The sequence below is a fragment of the Danio aesculapii genome, chromosome 19, assembly GCF_903798145.1.
Source record: "Danio aesculapii chromosome 19, fDanAes4.1, whole genome shotgun sequence".
Lineage (NCBI taxonomy): Eukaryota > Metazoa > Chordata > Actinopteri > Cypriniformes > Danionidae > Danio > Danio aesculapii.
Window position 1 is genome coordinate 45832765 of NC_079453.1, and position 19095 is coordinate 45851859.

The following is a 19095-nucleotide window of genomic DNA, read 5'->3' on the forward strand; positions in this document are numbered from 1 at the left end:
TGAAGAATGCAGCATGCCAGTCTATCATTCGTCAACAATAATTTGATGTTGGCATATCATTTAATCAGCATTAGCTTAATTTATTTGTTAGTTTCGACCTCAGCTTGCTTATGTTTATAGTTTATGCTGAGTTTCATTCATTCCTTTCCTTCGGCTTAATCCCTTTATTCATCATCCCACTTTCAAGAGCTTGGGAATAAAAAATATCGGATGTATTCATTCAATTTCTTTTCAGCTTAGTCCCTTTATTAATCTGAGGTCGCCACAGCGGAATGAACCGCTAACTTATCCAGCATATGTTTTACGCAGCGGATGCTCTTCATCACTGGGAAACATCCATACACACTCATTCACACATATACACTACAGACAATTTATCCTACCCAGTTCTCCTATACCACATGTTTTTGGATTTTGTGGGGGAAACCGGAGCATCTGGAGGAAACCCACACGTACACGGGGAGAACATGCAAACTCCACACAGAAACGCCAACTGACTTAGCCGAAGCTCAAACCAGCGACCTTCTTGCAGTCAGGTGATCATGCTACCCACTGCGCAACCGTGCAGCCCAATATCAGATGTATATTGTTTATAATAATTATTATAAATAATTAAATTTTAAGAATAATTATAATAATACATTAATAAAATAAGTTAATCTCATCATTTTAGATATCAATTGACTTTTGTTGGTTAAAAAGTCATTTAATTATAGGTTTTAATTTATTGAGATGATATTACGTTTTTTTATGCATGTACACTACCTGACAAAAGTCTTGTCGTCGATCTCAGTTGTAAGAGCAATAAATAATAATAACTTTACTTCTAGTTGATCATTTGGAAAAGTGGCAGAAGGTAGATTTTTCTGATGAATCTGTTGATCTGCATCCCAATCATCACAAATACTGCAGAAGACCTACTGGAACTCACACGGACCCAAGATTCTCATAGAAATCAGTCAAGTTTGGTGAAGGGAAAATCATGGTTTGGGATTACATTCAGTATGGAGGCGTGCGAGAGATCTGCAGAGTGGATGGCAACATCAACAGCCTGAGGTATCAAGACATTTGTGCTGCCCATTACATTACAAACCACAGGAGAGGGCAAATTCTTCAGCAGGATAGCGCTCCTTCTCATACTTCAGCTTCCACATCAAAGCTCCTGAAAGCAAAGAAGCTCAAGGTGCTCCAGGATTGGCCAGCCCAGTTACCAGAAATAAACATTATTGAGCATGTCTGGGGTAAGATGGAGGAGGCGTTGAAGATGAATCCAAAGAATCTTGATGAACTCTGGGAGTCCTGCAAGAACGCTTTCTTTGCCATTCCAGATGACTTTATTAATCAGTGATTTGAGTCATTGCAGAGATGTATGGATGCAGTCCTCCAAGCTCATGATGGAGTCAGACACAATATTCATTCTGTTTCCACTGCAGCATGACTTTATATTCTATACTGGACATTATTTCTGTTAAGTGACAAGACTTTTGTCTAAGCAAAGTCAGACCTTACCGTCCTAATTAAATGATTAAAAATCAAGGCATGATCAGATTTTATTTTGGTAAAATAAGCGTAATCTAGAGGCCTTTGCCTTTCATATAAGCCACTTCTGATACCAAATGATCAACTAGAAGTCAAGTTATTATTTGTTGTTCCTAAAACATGGATAGGCGACAAGACTTTCGTCAGGCAGTGTACTAGTTTGACTTCCATTTGAGTTATTTTAGCACCCAGCAAGCATTTTTATTTTTAAAAGATGTCTAATAGACATCTAAACATAGTCATCTTGGCAGTGAAAATCTAATAGACGTCTAAGAATAGGCCAAAACTAGACCAGTCATCAAATAAACAGAAACGAATGACTACACATATGAAGTTTGTCAAATCTGTCTACTTGATGTCTAGTCTAGTTTTGGGCAAATCTTCAATGTCTATTAGATTTTCACTGACAGACCAAGTTTAGCCTTGTTTTAGCCAAATTGTCTACATTTAGATGTCTATTAGACGTCTATTAAACACAAAATTGTTTGGTGGGCAGATATTTAGTAATTTGTTAAAGGGCACCAATGGTAAAAAATCTACTTTTCAAGCTGTTTGGACAGACATATGTGCATGTATGGTGTATAGACTGTCATATTGGGGTGATATAAGCACACCCAGTGCTTTTTTTTTCAATTTAACAACATAAAATATGGTGGACCAATTGGAGCGGTTTTCAAAGCGACCGCAACTTTACGTAGGAGTGCGGTCCCCCCGCCCACCAATATTGATTGACAGGCGTGTCATCATATCCTCAGTTTGTTGATTCACGTCCGCCATTTTAGCGTGAGTCGAAGCGATATCACTAAAGGAACACGCTAGCTCTATTTTTAGATGAAAGGCTCATTGGGCTCAACACAAGAGCAATATTCTCCACATTATCGCTCTAATCAGAATTATTGGTTGTATCTTTAGGTAGGTTTGCAAACATGTGTACTTCTCATTGAGTCTACCTTATACTTCAGCCGTTTGCATTTCTCGCGATCCCAGAAGCTCCCTGTGATCTTAACTAGCATGCGTTTTAGAATTCTAAACATCGGTTTCTATCAGGGTACACTCAAGTTGAGCAAATTGCAGAAACCTATGTTTAGAATTCAAAAATGCGTGGCGTGACGATTCGGGACACTCCATGTTTCTGCCGCGCCACAGAGAGTGTCTGGTGTGCCGTGTCGCGGCTTCGAGCGGCGCATCCGGTGCCTCAGTCAAAGTTAATTCAGTGTGCGTGGTTATTAGTTTCTGTGTACAAGCTCGGCACTTGAAACTAGCACACAGTTGGCTGTAAAACTGTACAAAGACACAAATGATTTTGTACTCTCTGCTTGGTCTGTGTCCGAGTCGTACATGTACGACTGAATGGTGATCCTCTCTCTCCTTCTCCGTCTGCCTGACAGACTTTGTTGCAAATGCAGAGCAAGTGAGCTCATGGCCCCGCCCCCTTGTTACGTTGGGCGGGAAGCCGAAACTAATTTACATGTGAAGCAACACACCCCTAAATCAGCGAGCTGTGGACACGCCCCCAACATGACACTTTTTAACACATTATAATAAACAAATCTGAATTGTGTTTTAAACTGAACCTAAACTGGCACACTCAGAAGAACCATAATATTAATATTAAATCATAAAAAAGAGGTAAACTATGTGCCCTTTAAGTCCCTATTGTTATAAGTTCTACAGTCATAATAATCCTGATTTCTAGTCAATTTTATGAATAATAGTTTGGTTACATCTAAAACATTTTTACAAATGACACAATTTGAACTCATAATAAAAATCACAATAAAACAAAAATGTACAAAAGTTACATTTTATTCATTATAAACATTTTCCATAAAACATCTCATCATTTCAACAATAAAACATTCACTCATTTGGACAGACTTTTGTGCAACATTTATACATTGTAAGTGCAAACGAGACATTTATGACGTATAAAACCATCAGTCAGAATAACAAATGGCATACAATTTGATCATTAAAAACAAAGTTTCAGCCTAAAAGTCAAGTCATTGTCGTAAAGTGCAAATGATTTTGATTCCATCAGTAAACTCTGAAACAGGACTTCAGAGGACAAAAAAATGAGGCACAAATCTGAGACATGTAAGCGGAGAGGAGGGTTTCTGCTCGGACCCTTTAGTTGGCAACTACAGTAGTTAAAAGGATACAGTGGCAGTCTTCAGTAAAAAAGGACACACGTTTACATGAACATTTTAAGATTTAAATAAAATGATGGAGAGTAATCCGTTAACACCATTTAGACAGCAGATTTGACACAGTGATTCTCCCAAACAGGAAAAACCAGAAAATGTGTAAGACAGGGTGGGTGAAAAATAACTGGGCGTTAAAGCGGTAGTTCACCCAAATATGAATATTTACTCACCATTCACTTAGTGCAAACCTGTTTGAATTTTAATGGAAGTCAATGGCTACGAGTTTTCAACATTCTTCAAAATGTCTTCTTTTGTGAAATAAAGGAATTCAAGGAGGTTTGCAACAAGGGAGTAAATTTAAAATGTTGTGTGAACTGCCCCTTTAAAAATGAGTAACAATGTTCATATTTCTTATACTGCCTTTGGAGGCCAATGCCTGTGCAACTGAAATGGGAAATATGAAATCTTTACTACCTACTGACTGTTTTCTTCATGATGCTACGAGTTCTATAGCTATAAAATACTGCCGAGTTGTTTTTCACCACATTTTTACAAATGCTGGATTATTTCAACCCAATTTTGGGTAAAATAAGTACAACACCAAAACTGTAAAAGAAAACTATTAGTTACTTTACTTTAAAAAAACATTGTCAACCCAATGCTTTAAAAGCGAAAGGTTGTCTTTACTTTAGTAAAGTGAGTAAAAGTGAGTAAACCTGTTAATTTTATTTTTTGTAATTATACACATAATTTAATGATTTTAAGGCAATGTGTTTACTTTTTTTGCATAGTCAACTAATTGTTTTAAAAACAATGGGTTTACTTTAAGTAGAGGCAACTAATCGTTTTAAAAGCAATGGGTTTACTTTAAGTTGAGTCAACTAATCACTTTAAAAGCAATGGGTTTACTCAGTTTTTTAAGTTGAGTCAACTAATCGCTTTAAAAGCAATGGGTTTACTCAGTTTTTTAAGTTGAATCAACTATTCACTTTAAAAGCAATGGGTTTACTCAGTTTTTTAAGTTGAATCAACTAATCACTTTAAAAGCAATGGGTTTACTCAGTTTTTTAAGTTGAATCAACTAATCACTTTAAAAGCAATGGGTTTACTCAGTTTTTTAAGTTGAGTCAACTAATCACTTTCAAAGCAATGGGTTTACTCAGTTTTTTTAAGTTGAATCAACTAATCACTTTAAAAGCAATGGGCTTACTCAGTTTTTTAAGTTGAATCAACTATTCACTTTAAAAGCAATGGGTTAACTCAGTTTTTTAAGTCAAGTCAACTAATCACTTTAAAACCAATGGGTTTACTCAGTTTTTTAAAGTTGAGTCAACTAATCACTTTAAAAGCAATGGGTTTACCCACTTTTTAAAGTTGAGTCAACTAATCACTTCAAAAGCAATGGGTTTACTTTAAGTTGAGTCAACTAATCGCTTTTAAAAGCAACAGGTTTATTCACTTTTTTAAGTTGAGTCAACTAATCAATTCAAAAGCAATGGGTTTATTCAAATTGAGTCAACTAATCGCTTTAAAAGCAATGGGTTTATTTAAGTTGAGTCAACTAATCGCTTTAAAAGCAATGGGTTCACTCACTTTTTTAACTCGTCAACTAATCGCTTTCCTTAAAGTGAGTAAACCCAATGCTTTTAGAGGCAACTTATCTCTTTTAAAACAATGGTTGTACTTATTCGTTTTAAGTAGTCAACTAGTCACTTTCTAAAGTGAACCACTGAATGACTTTTTAAAAAATAACATTTATAAGACCAAATTTAACCCAACATTTTAAACTGTCCCAATATTTTACCCAGCATTTTTCAGAGCGCACCCTGTAGACTCTCGTATGGCACCATAATAATCGTTTCAAGAACTTCCAGAGTTCAGACGTCGCTGGGAGTGTGTGTGTTTTTGTTGGGTGTGTTTGGCAGACAGCAGCACACAGTCTGTCGTAGCACTCTCTGGATGTGTGTGTTCCTGTAGGCATAGATCAGCGGGTTCAACAGAGAGTTTCCTGTCACTGGAACCAACGTGGCGTAAGTGTACAAAGCAGGGGACGAACCGTCGCCCAGGAGGCCGTATAAAGCGAATGGTATCCAGCAACTGGCGAAAGTGGCAAGGATGAGTGCCAGAGTGTGAACCCGGCGGCGGGTGTGTGTGCGTGCGGACGGGAGTGTGTGCCTCTGGAGGGCGATTTGATGAGAATGGCGAAGCACGACTCGGCAGATGCGTGCATTCAGCTGCAGCATCAGTGCTAACGTTAGCAGGAATCCACCGCACAGGGTGGCTAAGTGCACTCGGGTCAAAGGTCGAAGCACACTACAGGAATCTCCGTCATGCAGACAGTTCCACCCTAAAGCCGGAAGTGCACCTTGAAGACCAGCAAGAGTCCATCCGACGGCCAGAGCGCAGCGCGTTTGAGTGTGTGTGCGCCGGGATCCGTAGGTCAGCGCACGATGTAGAGACAAAAACCTGTCCAGAGTGATCCCCAATAAGGAGAACACTGACGCACTAAGAGCGCTCACTAATAAACCCACACTGCCCAGTTCTAGCGCTTCTGAATACACACATCTGCGAGACAGGAAGTGCAGAAGTAGCCCCACCCCCGCCAGGAAGTCCGCCCATGCCAGGCTCCCAATCAACAAGAACATTGGCGCACGCAGAGATGACGAGGAAAAAATGGTGGCCACAACTATTGCATTTTCGCAGCAAATCAACACTCCGGATACACACAAGGTGATGTCCCACGGTGTCATAACAGAGGCCTCCAGGGCTTTAGGGGGCATTTGGGATGGCGGGAGGTCTAGGAGTTGGTTCATAGCCATGATGACTTCTAAGCCCACTTCAGAGCTGTTCTGGTCCATTACTGTAAGAGAAGCAAAGGAGATTCAGTCAGAATCTAGTGCACAAATGTCACATATTCAGCTCCTGCACTCCACCTCAAGGCCTGACCTCATAATGACACGCAGATTAAGATGAACAGCAGGAAACATCATCTGAGTAAAGCTGACATCTCTAGTCTGCACACTATAAACAGTGCTGGAGATTATGGCAATGCAAAAGCTAATGTGTTGTTATTTTATGATTCCATTAATCCATACACTTACTCAAAAATATATACTTTTGGTGCTTGTTTAAACTAGTTATTTAAATTTGATTAAATAAATTTGCTCTAATTTATTTAGTTTGAGCTGAAACAACACAACTCTTAAGTTTTCTTACTGGCAACTTTATTGTTGTATGTTCAATCAACTTAAAATTGTAAAAACCATTAAGTTAACTTGATTAATTTGAGTTGAGACAAAAAAAGCACTATAAAAAAATGAGCACTGTAAAAATCCTGGTTGCCTTAAATTTTTAAGCTGAATCAATTTAACCTTATGAGTCTATTGAACTTATATTATGTTAAACTGACTTAAAACAGCTTGCATAACTTATAAAATTAAGTTAGAACATGATTAACTCAGTTTATTATGTTATAATGACCTAAAAACATGTCAAAACTAATTGATCATATAATTTTTCACCGTGAGGGAATTGTGTGGAACCCAGCATTTCTTTACAGTGCTGAATATTTGATTTTAAAATAAAAATATGATATATGAAATATATGAAAATATGTATTTGTGTAAAAAATAACATTTTCTAAGATAAAAATTTACTCATCATTTATTAATATTTTATTAATACATATTTAATTTAATGTAATACAAAGTACTAAACACCTTTTCAGGGTTGGGATTTGTTAATGCTCTTTGATCAAAAATACAATATAAAGAGTGATATTATTACAGTTTAAAATAACTATTTTGTATTAAACAAATCTGAAAGTGTAATTTATGAATATAATTTCAGCATCATTAATCTAATCTTTAATGTCACACTATACTTCAGATATAATTCTGATTCCTGATTGGATGCTCAATACGAATGTCTAATTATGATCAATGCTGAAAACACTTGTGCTTGATCATGACACAAATTAATATTCAAAATAATAGGAATATCTTTGATGTTATACCCTCATGTCTTAGTATTTAGAATATTTAATCCTGGTTGCCTTAAATTTTTAAGCTGAATTAATTTAACCTTATTTGTCAATTAAACTTATATATAAGCTTCTATAAAGGTGTATTATATAAGTGCTATAATACACCTTTTCAGAGTTAGGAAATGTTAATGTTATTAGATCAAAAATTCAATATAAACAGTGATATTATTACAGTTTAAAATTACTGTATTGTATTTAAACAAATTTGAAAGTGTAATTTATTAATATATAAAAATAATAATCTATTATTATAGTATGTTTAATTCTGATTACTGATTGGATGCTCAATAAGCATTTCTAATTATGATCAATGCTGAAAACACTTTTGCTTGATCATGACACAAATTAATATTCAAAATAATAGAAATATCTTTGATGCTATACCTATATGTCTTAGTATTTTTAATATTTAACTTTGTCAAGTTTATCCTAATATAATACATTTAATATTATTTTCTTTAAAAAAAATCTGTATATGGTGCTTACTTTTTGATTTTATTTGATGATGTCTTGTCTAGTATAGCATAAAAATCTCTTCAAATCCTCCAAAACGCAAATGCATTCAAATCTGAAATATATTCTCGACTCACGTTATTACAGTGTATTATTATTAGTAGCAGTATCATCATCGTCATCATCACTAATTACTAAAAAGTCCTTTCATTAAATATTCATAGAGTGTCAGGATGGGAACCACCATTTTGAAGTTGACAGCAGATTTGAGCGCTGGTGTCACATACACGATTATGTAAACCACAGGAGCTTCAGCAATGCCTTCAAATACTCCCTTCACAGTCTATAGTCACAGTGCATTTCTAACAACACAACTATATTGAATTACACAAGACTCTTAGTGAAAAGATGCATAAATCAGACTTACGGAAGGATGTAGAAGATTGCAAAAACGATCAATTCCTCACTCCACCATCCAACTGAGGATCTTGTGAAATATCTTCAGCACTGTTGAACAACGGGAGTCCTCGAAGGTGCAAGTCCAGCTCTTAAACTCTTGCTCGATGTTTTTGCTCGTTTCTCCGCGGTGCTCTTCTGTATAAAACACTCGGCTCCGGTGGGCTGCAAGCTATACCCTCACTGAGTCCCCTCTGACGTCAGCTACGATGATGAGGGGCGATTCTGCACCGGCTGACCAATCAGGAGCCTCGCAGGAACACCATCCTCTGTCGTAATTTCATTCATAAAAATACCGCATTCTTTCACCCCGCCCACTGCGACGCAGGAGAGAGGACAAAGTGAATCAACTAACTGGTTTGTGAAAGCACTAAAAACGACACATTTGCTCCAATAAGTCATTAAGTCGTTTTTAAACTTCTAATAACACAGTTAGTGATATGCTTTTGCATGCGCGTGTCAGTGTGAGCGCGCGCGCTAGAACGAACGTGATTGCGAGTGAGTCACTGCTGTCCGTGGTGCTGAAAAACTTGATGGTGACGCAAATTGTGCCGCACTATCTGTGGGTACGTGGCACACTATATTATTACTACGGGCACCTCTAACCTGAAATCCCATGTGTTTGCTTAATCAATAACCTTGAATGAGTGACAAAGCCATCGTGTTTAAGACAAGAAACGCACGCACGCACGCGCATCTGTCCAATTTGCTACTAAAATAAATGTCACTGCTTCGATGATTGAAGGTTATAACGGTGACATAATTTCCCAGAAAATGAGGGAGATTCTGGCGCTTCCCGGTATATTCTGCGCGTGCCTGTGCATTACAATGAAGCAGGTGGGCGCGCGCTGCGATAATGGGGACTCTCCTGCTCTCTATATATGGGCAGGCGCTTCCGGTGGTCACCAGCCGGAGGATTCTTATAAGAAAGTCCTCTCTTAAGTGTGAGATTTTACGAGTTTGTTTCTCTTGTTCACTATTTTTTATTTTTTGGCAGTATTATTATTTATTTTCCATCACCCTGGCATTATATTGTTTGTTTTATTGTCATGTATCTGTTGTTTAAAGCATAATAAATAAATAAATCCTCCCTTAAAGGGCACCAATGATGAAAATCATCTTTTGTACGCTGTTTGGACAGGACGGTGTGTAGGTATAGTGTGTCCACAGTCATATTGGAGTGATATAAACACAATGAGTCTATTAAAAATTTCCTCACGTTAAAATAGGATCCAAATCCCTCCCATTTTGAGGCCGTGATGTAGGAGTGCGGTTTTCCCGCCCACCGAATTGATTGACAGCCGTGTATTATCACACATCAGAAGTAACGTGTATCATATTCACAAGACATGTTGTGCGCAAAGCAACCGGGATTAAAAGATCTGTACGCTCTCTGTGATCATCAATAATCATCATATGTGTCGGTGCCAGTGGTGTAGTGGTTAATGCGTCGATACATGCATTTCGGTGCTCATGGTGACCCAAGTTCGATTCCTCCCTCGCGGTCCTATGCCGATCCTTCCCCTCTCCATGCTTTCCTGTCAATAATCTCTACTGTCCTATACATTAAAGGTGAAAACCCAGAAAAAAATAATTATATAATAATCATATGTTATCAAGAATGAGTTTTACAAGTTTAAAACGTTTCTAAAACATTGCATGTTTATAATAAAGACAGTAAAATCGTTGTAGGTCATCACCACAGCCGCGTGTCAGTACAACTCTAAAGACTTTTATAAACACTCCCAGTTTGTGGATGTTAAATCAGGTTTATTTTGTACATTAACATTACAGATATCCATACAGCAGTGGATATTAATGTGTATCCTGTCACATTTGCCATGCAAAAACAGAGCAAATCTAAACACGCACACTGTGTGTTTGTGTCTGTGTGTGTGTGTGCGTGAACTTTGTAACAACATTGTGTGTCACTCATCATTGCAGAAAGGCTTAAATTAACTCCACAACAAATACATTAAATACTCATAGGTTCTTACTGTAGTATTTCTCACAAACGTTACGAGAGATCTGCTTCATGTCTGTCACTGTGCTGTTTATCTGATGCTGCCAAGGCAGAGATTGAGGCACACTCTGACAGACATGTGGGAACGGTGGCCCGGGAGAACCAGCATTAAAGGCACAGGCCACAAAAACAACTACAAGATGCTCAGAGCTAAAAATTACAAACTTCTGAAAGCTATAATAAATAATCTGATGGGTGTTTTGAGCTGAAACTTTACAGACACATTCTGGAGACACAAAAGACTTAAAAAAGGGGGTAAAATATGTGCCCTTTAAGCTTTTATTTTCAGGAGGAGTATCTGTGCGCAACATTGGTTTGAGAAGTGGACACAAAAAGAACATAAACTTAAATGACACAAAAATAACGAAAACCTGTAGCTCCTGTTGATATGAAACATAGATGCAAGAAAATAAACATTATTTATTGATGCAAACTCAAAAGTAAGCTGAAATCCCTGCATTAAGCTTTTGTGTTAAGGAGAAATGTCTGTAAATAAGTGTGTAACTTTGGTTTTGGAAGTGGACACAGTTAAACGGGAGAAAATGTTTTTGATTTAAATCCTATTTCCTGTATTTACAGATATTTATGGACTACGGTGATACAAAATAGAGGGAAAATAGGCTGATAAAACAAATGTGTTGTCAAACTAACCTAAAAATGTTAGTTTTTTTAATTTAATTATGAACTGTATGTTAAACAAAATGTATTTTGCTTAAAGAATTGTTTTGCGTCAATTGTACTTAGACGGCAGTAAAATTAATATACAGTTGAAGTCAGAATTATTAGCCCCCTTTGAATTCTTTTTCTTTTTAAATATTTCCCAAATGATGTTTAACAGAGCAAGGAAATTTTCACAGTATGTCTGATAATATTTTTTCTTCTGAAGAAAGTCTTATTTGTTTTATTTCGGCTAGAATAAAAGCAGTTTTTAATTTTTTAAACACCATTTTAAGGTCAAAATTATTAGCCCCATTAAGCTATATATTTTTTCGATAGTCTGTCATCGTTATACAATAACTTGAATTACCCTAACCTGCCTAGTTAACCTAATTAACCTAGTTAAGCCTTTAAATTACACTTTAAGCTGTATAAAAGTGTCTTGAATAATATCTAGTCAAATATTATTTACTGTCATCATGACAAAGATAAAATAAATCAGTTATTAGAAATGAGTTATTAAAACTATTATGTTTAGAAATGTGTTGAAAATCTTCTCTCCGCTAAACAGAAATTGGGGAAAAAATAAACAGGGAGCTTATAATTCTGACTTTAACTGTATAGGTAAACTATATGAAAAATTGTATCTTTATTTTAATAATGTTTTTCATGCATTAATAACCACCCTTAGTTAATAAAAAAATAAAGAATCTTTCTGGTGCTAATTTTCTGTGCAGTGTGCGTGACAACAACAACAGGTGTGCACAGAATCTGTGTGACGGAAAATATGATTATTCTGACCTGAGCTAATATCAGCACATCTGATCAGTTGAGCACAGCTTATTTTTTCCATCCATGTTGCTGTTAAAGTCTGCAGCTGCTGCATTGCGTTTCATCGATGTCATTGCTGACTGAATTGATAGTTTCAACTTTAACTGTGCACAATCACTGAACTTTTACAGAGTCGTTTTAGAGCATGCATGCAAAGTTCTTTTTAAGTAAACACTGACTAGATTTTTTTATGCAATTATGCAAACAGATTTGGAGTACTTGATTTGAGGACAGGTTATACTGTTGTGGGAAAACAGATGAAAAAATGATTCATTGGATTTACTTCATCCAAAATTCATTCATTTTCTTTTCGGCTTAGTCCTTTTATTAATCAGGGGTCGCCACAGTGGAATGAACCACCAACATATCCACTATATGTTTTACGCAGTGGATGCCCTTCCAGCTGCAACCCATCACTAGGAAACTCCCATACACACATATACACTACAGACAACTTTAGCTTACCCAATTCACCTATAGCACATGTGTTTGGACTGTGGGGGAAAACAAAGCACCTGGAGGAAACCCACGCCAACACGGGGAGAACATGCAAACTCCACACAGAAATGCCAAGTGACCCAGCTGAGGCTTGAACCAATGACCTTCTTGCTGTGAGGCATCAGTGCTACCAACTGCACCACTGTGAAGCCCTTAACAGTAAAAATATGTTACTTGGTAAACACTGTTTTATTACTATAAATAATGTAACTGTAAATTCACTTTCCAGAATTCCCTGCTCAACACATAAATGCAGGGTTCCACACAATTCCTTCCAATTTGTCCCAACACACATTCATTAAGTTAACTGTTTTTACAAATTTAAGTGGATTGAACATAAAACAATTAACAAGGTGTCTCCCATTGGCACCAATGGCGTAGTGGTTAGTGCGTCGACACATAGCACTCCAGTGTTCATGGTGACCTGAGTTCAATTCCTGCCTCAAGGTCCTATGCTGATCCTTGCCCTCTCTCTACTGTCCTTTCAATTAAAGGTGAAAATCTCCCAAAAAGTTGTTATTAAAAAAATAAAACAATTTGTCCCCCCAAAAAACTGAAGAATTGTCTTGTTTCAGCTCATTTTAAATTAGATTGAACAAGTTTTTTTATTTATTTTTTCCTCATCCGTTATATATACATTAGAGTTTTATGTTCCACGTAATGTTGATAAATAATGTTTATTGCACTACTTTAGTGTAATGTGTGATACCATGATGGTGTTTAGTAGTTATGTGAATGGCCTCTACATATTAGTATCTCCGCTTGTATAATAGTTTATATTGTTTCTCTGCTTGTATAAAACTGTTCGAGATTCATCATATCTGCTTTTGGTGTTTCTTTTCTTAGTATTTATACTATTAACATCTCTAAATATTTCAAAATATTGGTGTATTAACATTTAAAAAAATTATAAAATATGGTAGTTTACTGTAAATGCTTTTTACTGTAATTTTAACTGTACATTTCTGCCAACCACAGCAGCCATTTTATCCAACCCAGACTCATTCTGAAAACGTACCTCTCTATACATTTCTGGAGACCGTCAAATACGTCCCAGGAGCTACGTTTTTTTGCAGTTTTTGTTTTCGCGAATCCACCAGAGGCCGCTGTGTACGCTTTTTGTGATGTCAAATTTCTCTCGCAAGTGCCATTCGCACCTGCTGTTCTCTCGTAAATCCACCAGAGGCCGCTGTCGACAGACTGTTTGACTGAATGACTGACTGACTGACTGACTGATCGACGGACCCACCCTCCCCCTTCCCTATACCCAACCAATAGAATTTTAAAAAGCACCGATACCCCTACCCACCCACTTCCCCAAACCCAACCGACAAATTTAAAAAGCAATTCAGAAAAAGAAAAGCCCTCATCTGATTTTTACTACGTTTTACCACATTCTCATCCTGTTATTTAATTGTTTATTTTACTTTTTGGCTTCTGTTTTTTCTTACCCGCTTTCTAGAACCATTCTTCACCAGACTCAAACCCCATTATCGTGGTCATCCCCTCTATGCATCTCAAGTCCACCAACGTACATGGTGAGCTTACTGGACAAACAGCGGAAACGCCATCCATACAGAGGTAAGCGCGAAAAGGAATGGCATCATACCACCCCGTAGCGTTCGTTTCAAAAATGAAATGCAGCCATACATATTTCGGACTACATAATTCACGATCTCCAGAAACGTATATAGGGCTACGTTTAAATTTTACGTATTAGCCCTCCTCTAAAATGTCTATTCTTTTTTAAATATATTTCCTGAATGCAGTTTTTTTTATGTAAATACTCCTATGGTCAATATCATTATCCCCTTCAAGAAATTACTTTTCCAAGGACTTTCCTAATTACTCTAACTTGCCTAGTTAACCTAATTAACCTAGTTAAGCCTTTAAAGGGCACCTATGGTAAAAAATCTACTTTTCAAGCTGTTTGGACAGACATATGTGCATGTATGGTGTATAGACCATCATATTGGGGTGATATAAACACACCCAGTGCTTTTTTTTCAATTTAACAACATAAAAAACGGTGGACCAATTGGAGCGGTTTTCAAACCGACCGCAACTTTACGTAGGAGTGCGGTCCCCCCGCCCACCAATATTGATTGACAGGCGTCATCATATCCTCAGTTTGTTAATTCACGTCCGCCATTTTCAGCGTGAGTCGAAGCGATATCACTAAAGGAACACCCTAGCTCTATTTTTAGATGAAAGGCTCATTGGGCTCAACACAAGAGCAATATTCTCCACATTATCGCTCTAATCGGAATTATTGGTTATATTTTTAGGTAGGTTTGCAAACATGTGTACTTCTCATTGAGTCTACCTTATACTTCAGCCGTTTGCATTTCTCGCGATCCCAGAAGCTCCCTGTGATCTTAGCTAGCATGTGTTTTAGAATTCTAAACATCGGTTTCTATCAGGGTACACTCAAGTCGACGGCCGGGCGCCACGGACTGCTGCAGAAACCTATGTTTAGAATTCAAAAATGCGTGGCGCGACGATTCGGGACACTTCATGTTTCTGCCGCGCCACAGAGAGTGTCTGGTGTGCCGTGTCGCGGCTTCGAGCGGCGCATCCGGTGCCTCAGTCAAAGTTAATTCAGTGTGCGTGGTTATTAGTTTCTGTGTACAAGCTCGGCACTTGAAACTAGCACACAGTTGGCTGTAAAACTGTACAAAGACACATATGATTTTGTACTCTCTGCTTGGTCTGTGTCCGAGTCGTACATGTACGACTAGATGCTGATCCTCTCCTCCTCCTTTTAATCTGCCTGTCTGTGTTGCAAACACAGAGCGGGTCATGGCCCCGCCCCCTTGTTACGTTGGGCGGGAAGCAGAAACTAATCTACATGTGAAGCAACACACCCCTAAATCAGCGAGCTGTGGACACGCCCCCAACATGACACTTTTTAACACATTATAATAAACAAATCTGAATTGTGTTTTGAACTGAACCTAAACTGGCACACTCAGAAGAACCATAATATTAATATTAAATCATAAAAAAGAGGTAAACTATGGGCCCTTTAAAATTGCACCTTTAGCTGAATACTAGTATCTTGCAAAATAAATAGTAAAATATTTACTCTCATCATGGCAAAGATAAAACAATTACTTATTAGAAATGAGTTATTAAAGCTTTAAGTTATAAAAGCTAAACACCAATGCTAGTGAATGAACGTTTGAACACATAAAAATATAGGAATGGTGAAGAATGATGAAACATTATTCAAAAATCACTGAATCAACCTAAACCTATTAGTTTACACCAAGAAGGCTAAATTGAAAGATCATATCTGTTTATAAATAACGATAGCATAGGAATTATAGCTAAGTGCCCTTGACCTGTCACTGTAAACATGTTATATAATAAAACATTACAGTCCTGATGCACATCATGTGTCTCATCCGCCAAACAAATCTACAGCAGCAGCTCATTTCTAATGTTTAACTCTCCTCATTTTCTGAGCATGTCAACATAAGAATCATTTAAATCATTTAAAAATCAAAAATTTTTAAGAAATAAGAGCACAGAAGATAATACAGTCAGATACATTATGTACCGTATGTCCTGCAAGTATTTCCTCTCTGAAAATAATAAAATAAGAGCACAGACACTGTTTAACATTCCACCGTTGTATCTCCTTGTGCTCGTTTTTGGCGGGAAGTCTGTCTGCGTGAGTGTGTGTGACTGTGTGTGTGTCTACTGCGGAATTTCTCCCCGTTACCTAATGTCTTCAGAGCGCATGCGTGGCTTTATCTCTCTGCACCTAGTCCTCCCTGGAGAAAAAAAACGCCCACTCTCTGTCTATTCACGCGCTTTGGCACAACCTATTGATCCGTCTGTGCGTCGTGAGACATTACAAAACCGTTGGAGGGGTGATGGTGTGGGTTAGGGAGATTCTCAGTGGGTTTTAAGTGATCTGTGGGAAGGCAGTGTGAAAACAAATGCAGAGATTTCCCAGATGTGTCAAAAAAAATGATGTGATAGCAGTGACCACGTCCTCCTACAGTACGCAAGCATATGCACTCCTACACTCCTATACGTACACCTTCACTATATAATCATCATCATCACCTCCGCTGTTCAGCTCATGTTGTGATTTTTGATTACTGTTAAAAGGGTTTTGGAGGACGGTGAAGATGCGGAGGACATGAGGGACGTTGAAGGTGAAGATGTTATATAAGTATATCAGCCTCTCCCTCTCGCTCTGACCCTGTTCTTCCATATGGCAGATTTTTTTTTCTTGAGTGTTAGTTGAAGCCTTCAAATGCCAACATACAGCGATCCCAGTATGAATGAGTACACCTTATTTTGAAAATGAATATTTTATCCATTTCTCAGTGGATACTGGTCATATTTTGGTGCATTTGAACAAAGCTGATTTATTAAAGGGATAAAATTATTAACGTCAAGGACACTTAGCTGTAAATCCTGTGTTATCGTTATTTATGAACAGATCTGGACCTTTAATTGCAACTTAGGCTCATTCTGAAAATGTAGCCTTATATACATTTCTGGAGATCCCGAATTATGTAGCCAGAGGAACGTCTTTAAAACGCATTTCGTCTTTAAAACGAACGCTACAGGACGGTATGATGCCGTTCCTTTTCTTGCTTACCAGCTGACCACTTCGCCGCATACGTTGGCGGAGTGAAGGCACAGAGAGAGGCAGTTGACTGCGATGAAGGGGTTCAAGTCCGTTGAAGAACGATTCCAGAAAGCAGGTAAGACATAAAACAAAATCCAAAAAATAAAATAAACAAGTAAATAACAGGGTCAGAATGTGGTAAAAGCTAAAAATGTGGTAAAAATCAGGCTGCTTCTTTTTCGGAATTGCTTTTGGGTTTAGGGAAGTGGGTGGGCGCTGGTCAATCGGTGCTTTTGAAAACACTATTGTTTAGGGAAAGAGGAGGGTGGGTCAGTCAATCGGTCAGTCAGTCAGTCAGTCAGTCAGTCAGTCGACAGCAGCCTATTATATAACATTTTTGCAGTGACACGTGAAGTACACTTAGCTGTAAATCCTGTGTTATCATTATTTAGGAACAGATCTGGACCTTTAACTGTATATGCATTTCAGGAGATCGCTGATTATGCAGCCAGAGAAACGTATGGCTGCAGTTCATCTTTAAAATGAAAACTACAGGTTCCTTTTCTCACTTACCATTTGACCGCTTACCTCCGTATGGATGGCTTTTCTGCTGTTACCAGTTTGTCTATTGGCTCACCACATATGTCGGCGGATTTCAGAAACAGAGAGGAGTTGACTGTGATAACAGGGTTCGAGTTCGATGAAGAACGGTTCCAGAAAGAAGGTAAGACAAAAAAAAAACACCAAAAAACAATAATAAACAAGTAAATAACAGGTTGAGAATGTGGTAAAATATGAAAACGTGGTAAAAATCAGGCTGCTTATTTTTCTGGATTAAAAACACTGTCGGTTGGGTTTAGGGAAGTGGGTGGTCCAGTCGATCGGTCAATCAGTCAGTTGACAGCGGCCTCTGGTGGATTTATGCGAGAAAAGCAGGCACAAATGGCACTCGTGAGAGAAATTTGAGATCTGAAAAAGCATTCACAGCGACCTCTGGTGGATTCGCGAAAACAAAAACTGCAAAAAAAAATGTAGCTACTGGGACGTATTTTGCTTTCTCCAGAAATGTATATAGGGGTACATAATCAGAATGAGACTGGGTTGTTTAACTTAGCCTTCTTGGTGTAAACTAAAAGATTTAGGTTGATTCAGTGATTTTATGATCATGTTTACTTTATTTATAACTTTAATATGTTTATGTATTTAAACTTTCATTCAAATGCTGGGTTCCATACAATTCCTTCATGTCATCCCAACACAAATCATTCATTCATTTTCTTTACGGCTTAGTACCTATATTAATCAGGGGTCGCCACAGCAGAATGAACCGCCAACTCATACAGCATATGTTTTACGCAGCGAATGCCCTTCCAGCTACAACCCATCACTGGGAAATACTCATACACTCTCATTCACACACATACACTATGGACAATTTAGCTCACCCAATTCACCTGTACCACATGTTTTTGGACTTGTGGGGGAAATCGGAGCACCCGGAGGAAACCCACGCCAACACAGGTAGAACATGCAAACTCCACACAGCATACTTCTTGCTGTGAGGCAACAGTGATACCCACTGCGCCAACACTGCACAAAACATATGATGGATAAGTAGGTGGTTCATTCCGCTGTGGTGAAATCTGATTAATAAAGGGACTAAGCCAAAAATAAAATGAAATGATAAAAAAATTTTTTAATAAAAAATATAAAATAAAATATAACATAAAATTCTAAAAATTATTTAAAGATAATTTAATTATATAAAAATATATAAAAATTTAATTAAATCTAAAATTAAATCTAAAATAACGTTAAAAAATATAATAAAATAAAATATATTATAAAATAA

The 19095-nt window shown here is 37.4% G+C and overlaps 1 protein-coding gene across 1 annotated transcript; it reads right to left on the bottom strand.

Annotated features, from left to right (window-relative positions):
* Positions 1–3365: 3365 nt before the first annotated feature.
* On the bottom strand, positions 3366–8770 carry gpr3 (G protein-coupled receptor 3). Its single transcript, XM_056479102.1, has 2 exons — positions 8612–8770; positions 3366–6546 (listed from the first exon to the last, which is right to left on the bottom strand). The coding sequence occupies exon 2, from the start codon at positions 6542–6544 to the stop codon at positions 5564–5566; it is 981 nt and encodes a 326-aa protein (XP_056335077.1). The 5' UTR covers positions 6545–6546; positions 8612–8770; the 3' UTR covers positions 3366–5563.
* Between the last annotated feature and the right edge of the window lie 10325 nt (positions 8771–19095).

Coding starts and splice junctions, on each gene's coding strand:
- gpr3 (XM_056479102.1), bottom strand. CDS start 6,544: ATGGACCAGAACAGCTCTGAAGTGGGCTTAGAAGTCATCATGGCTATG.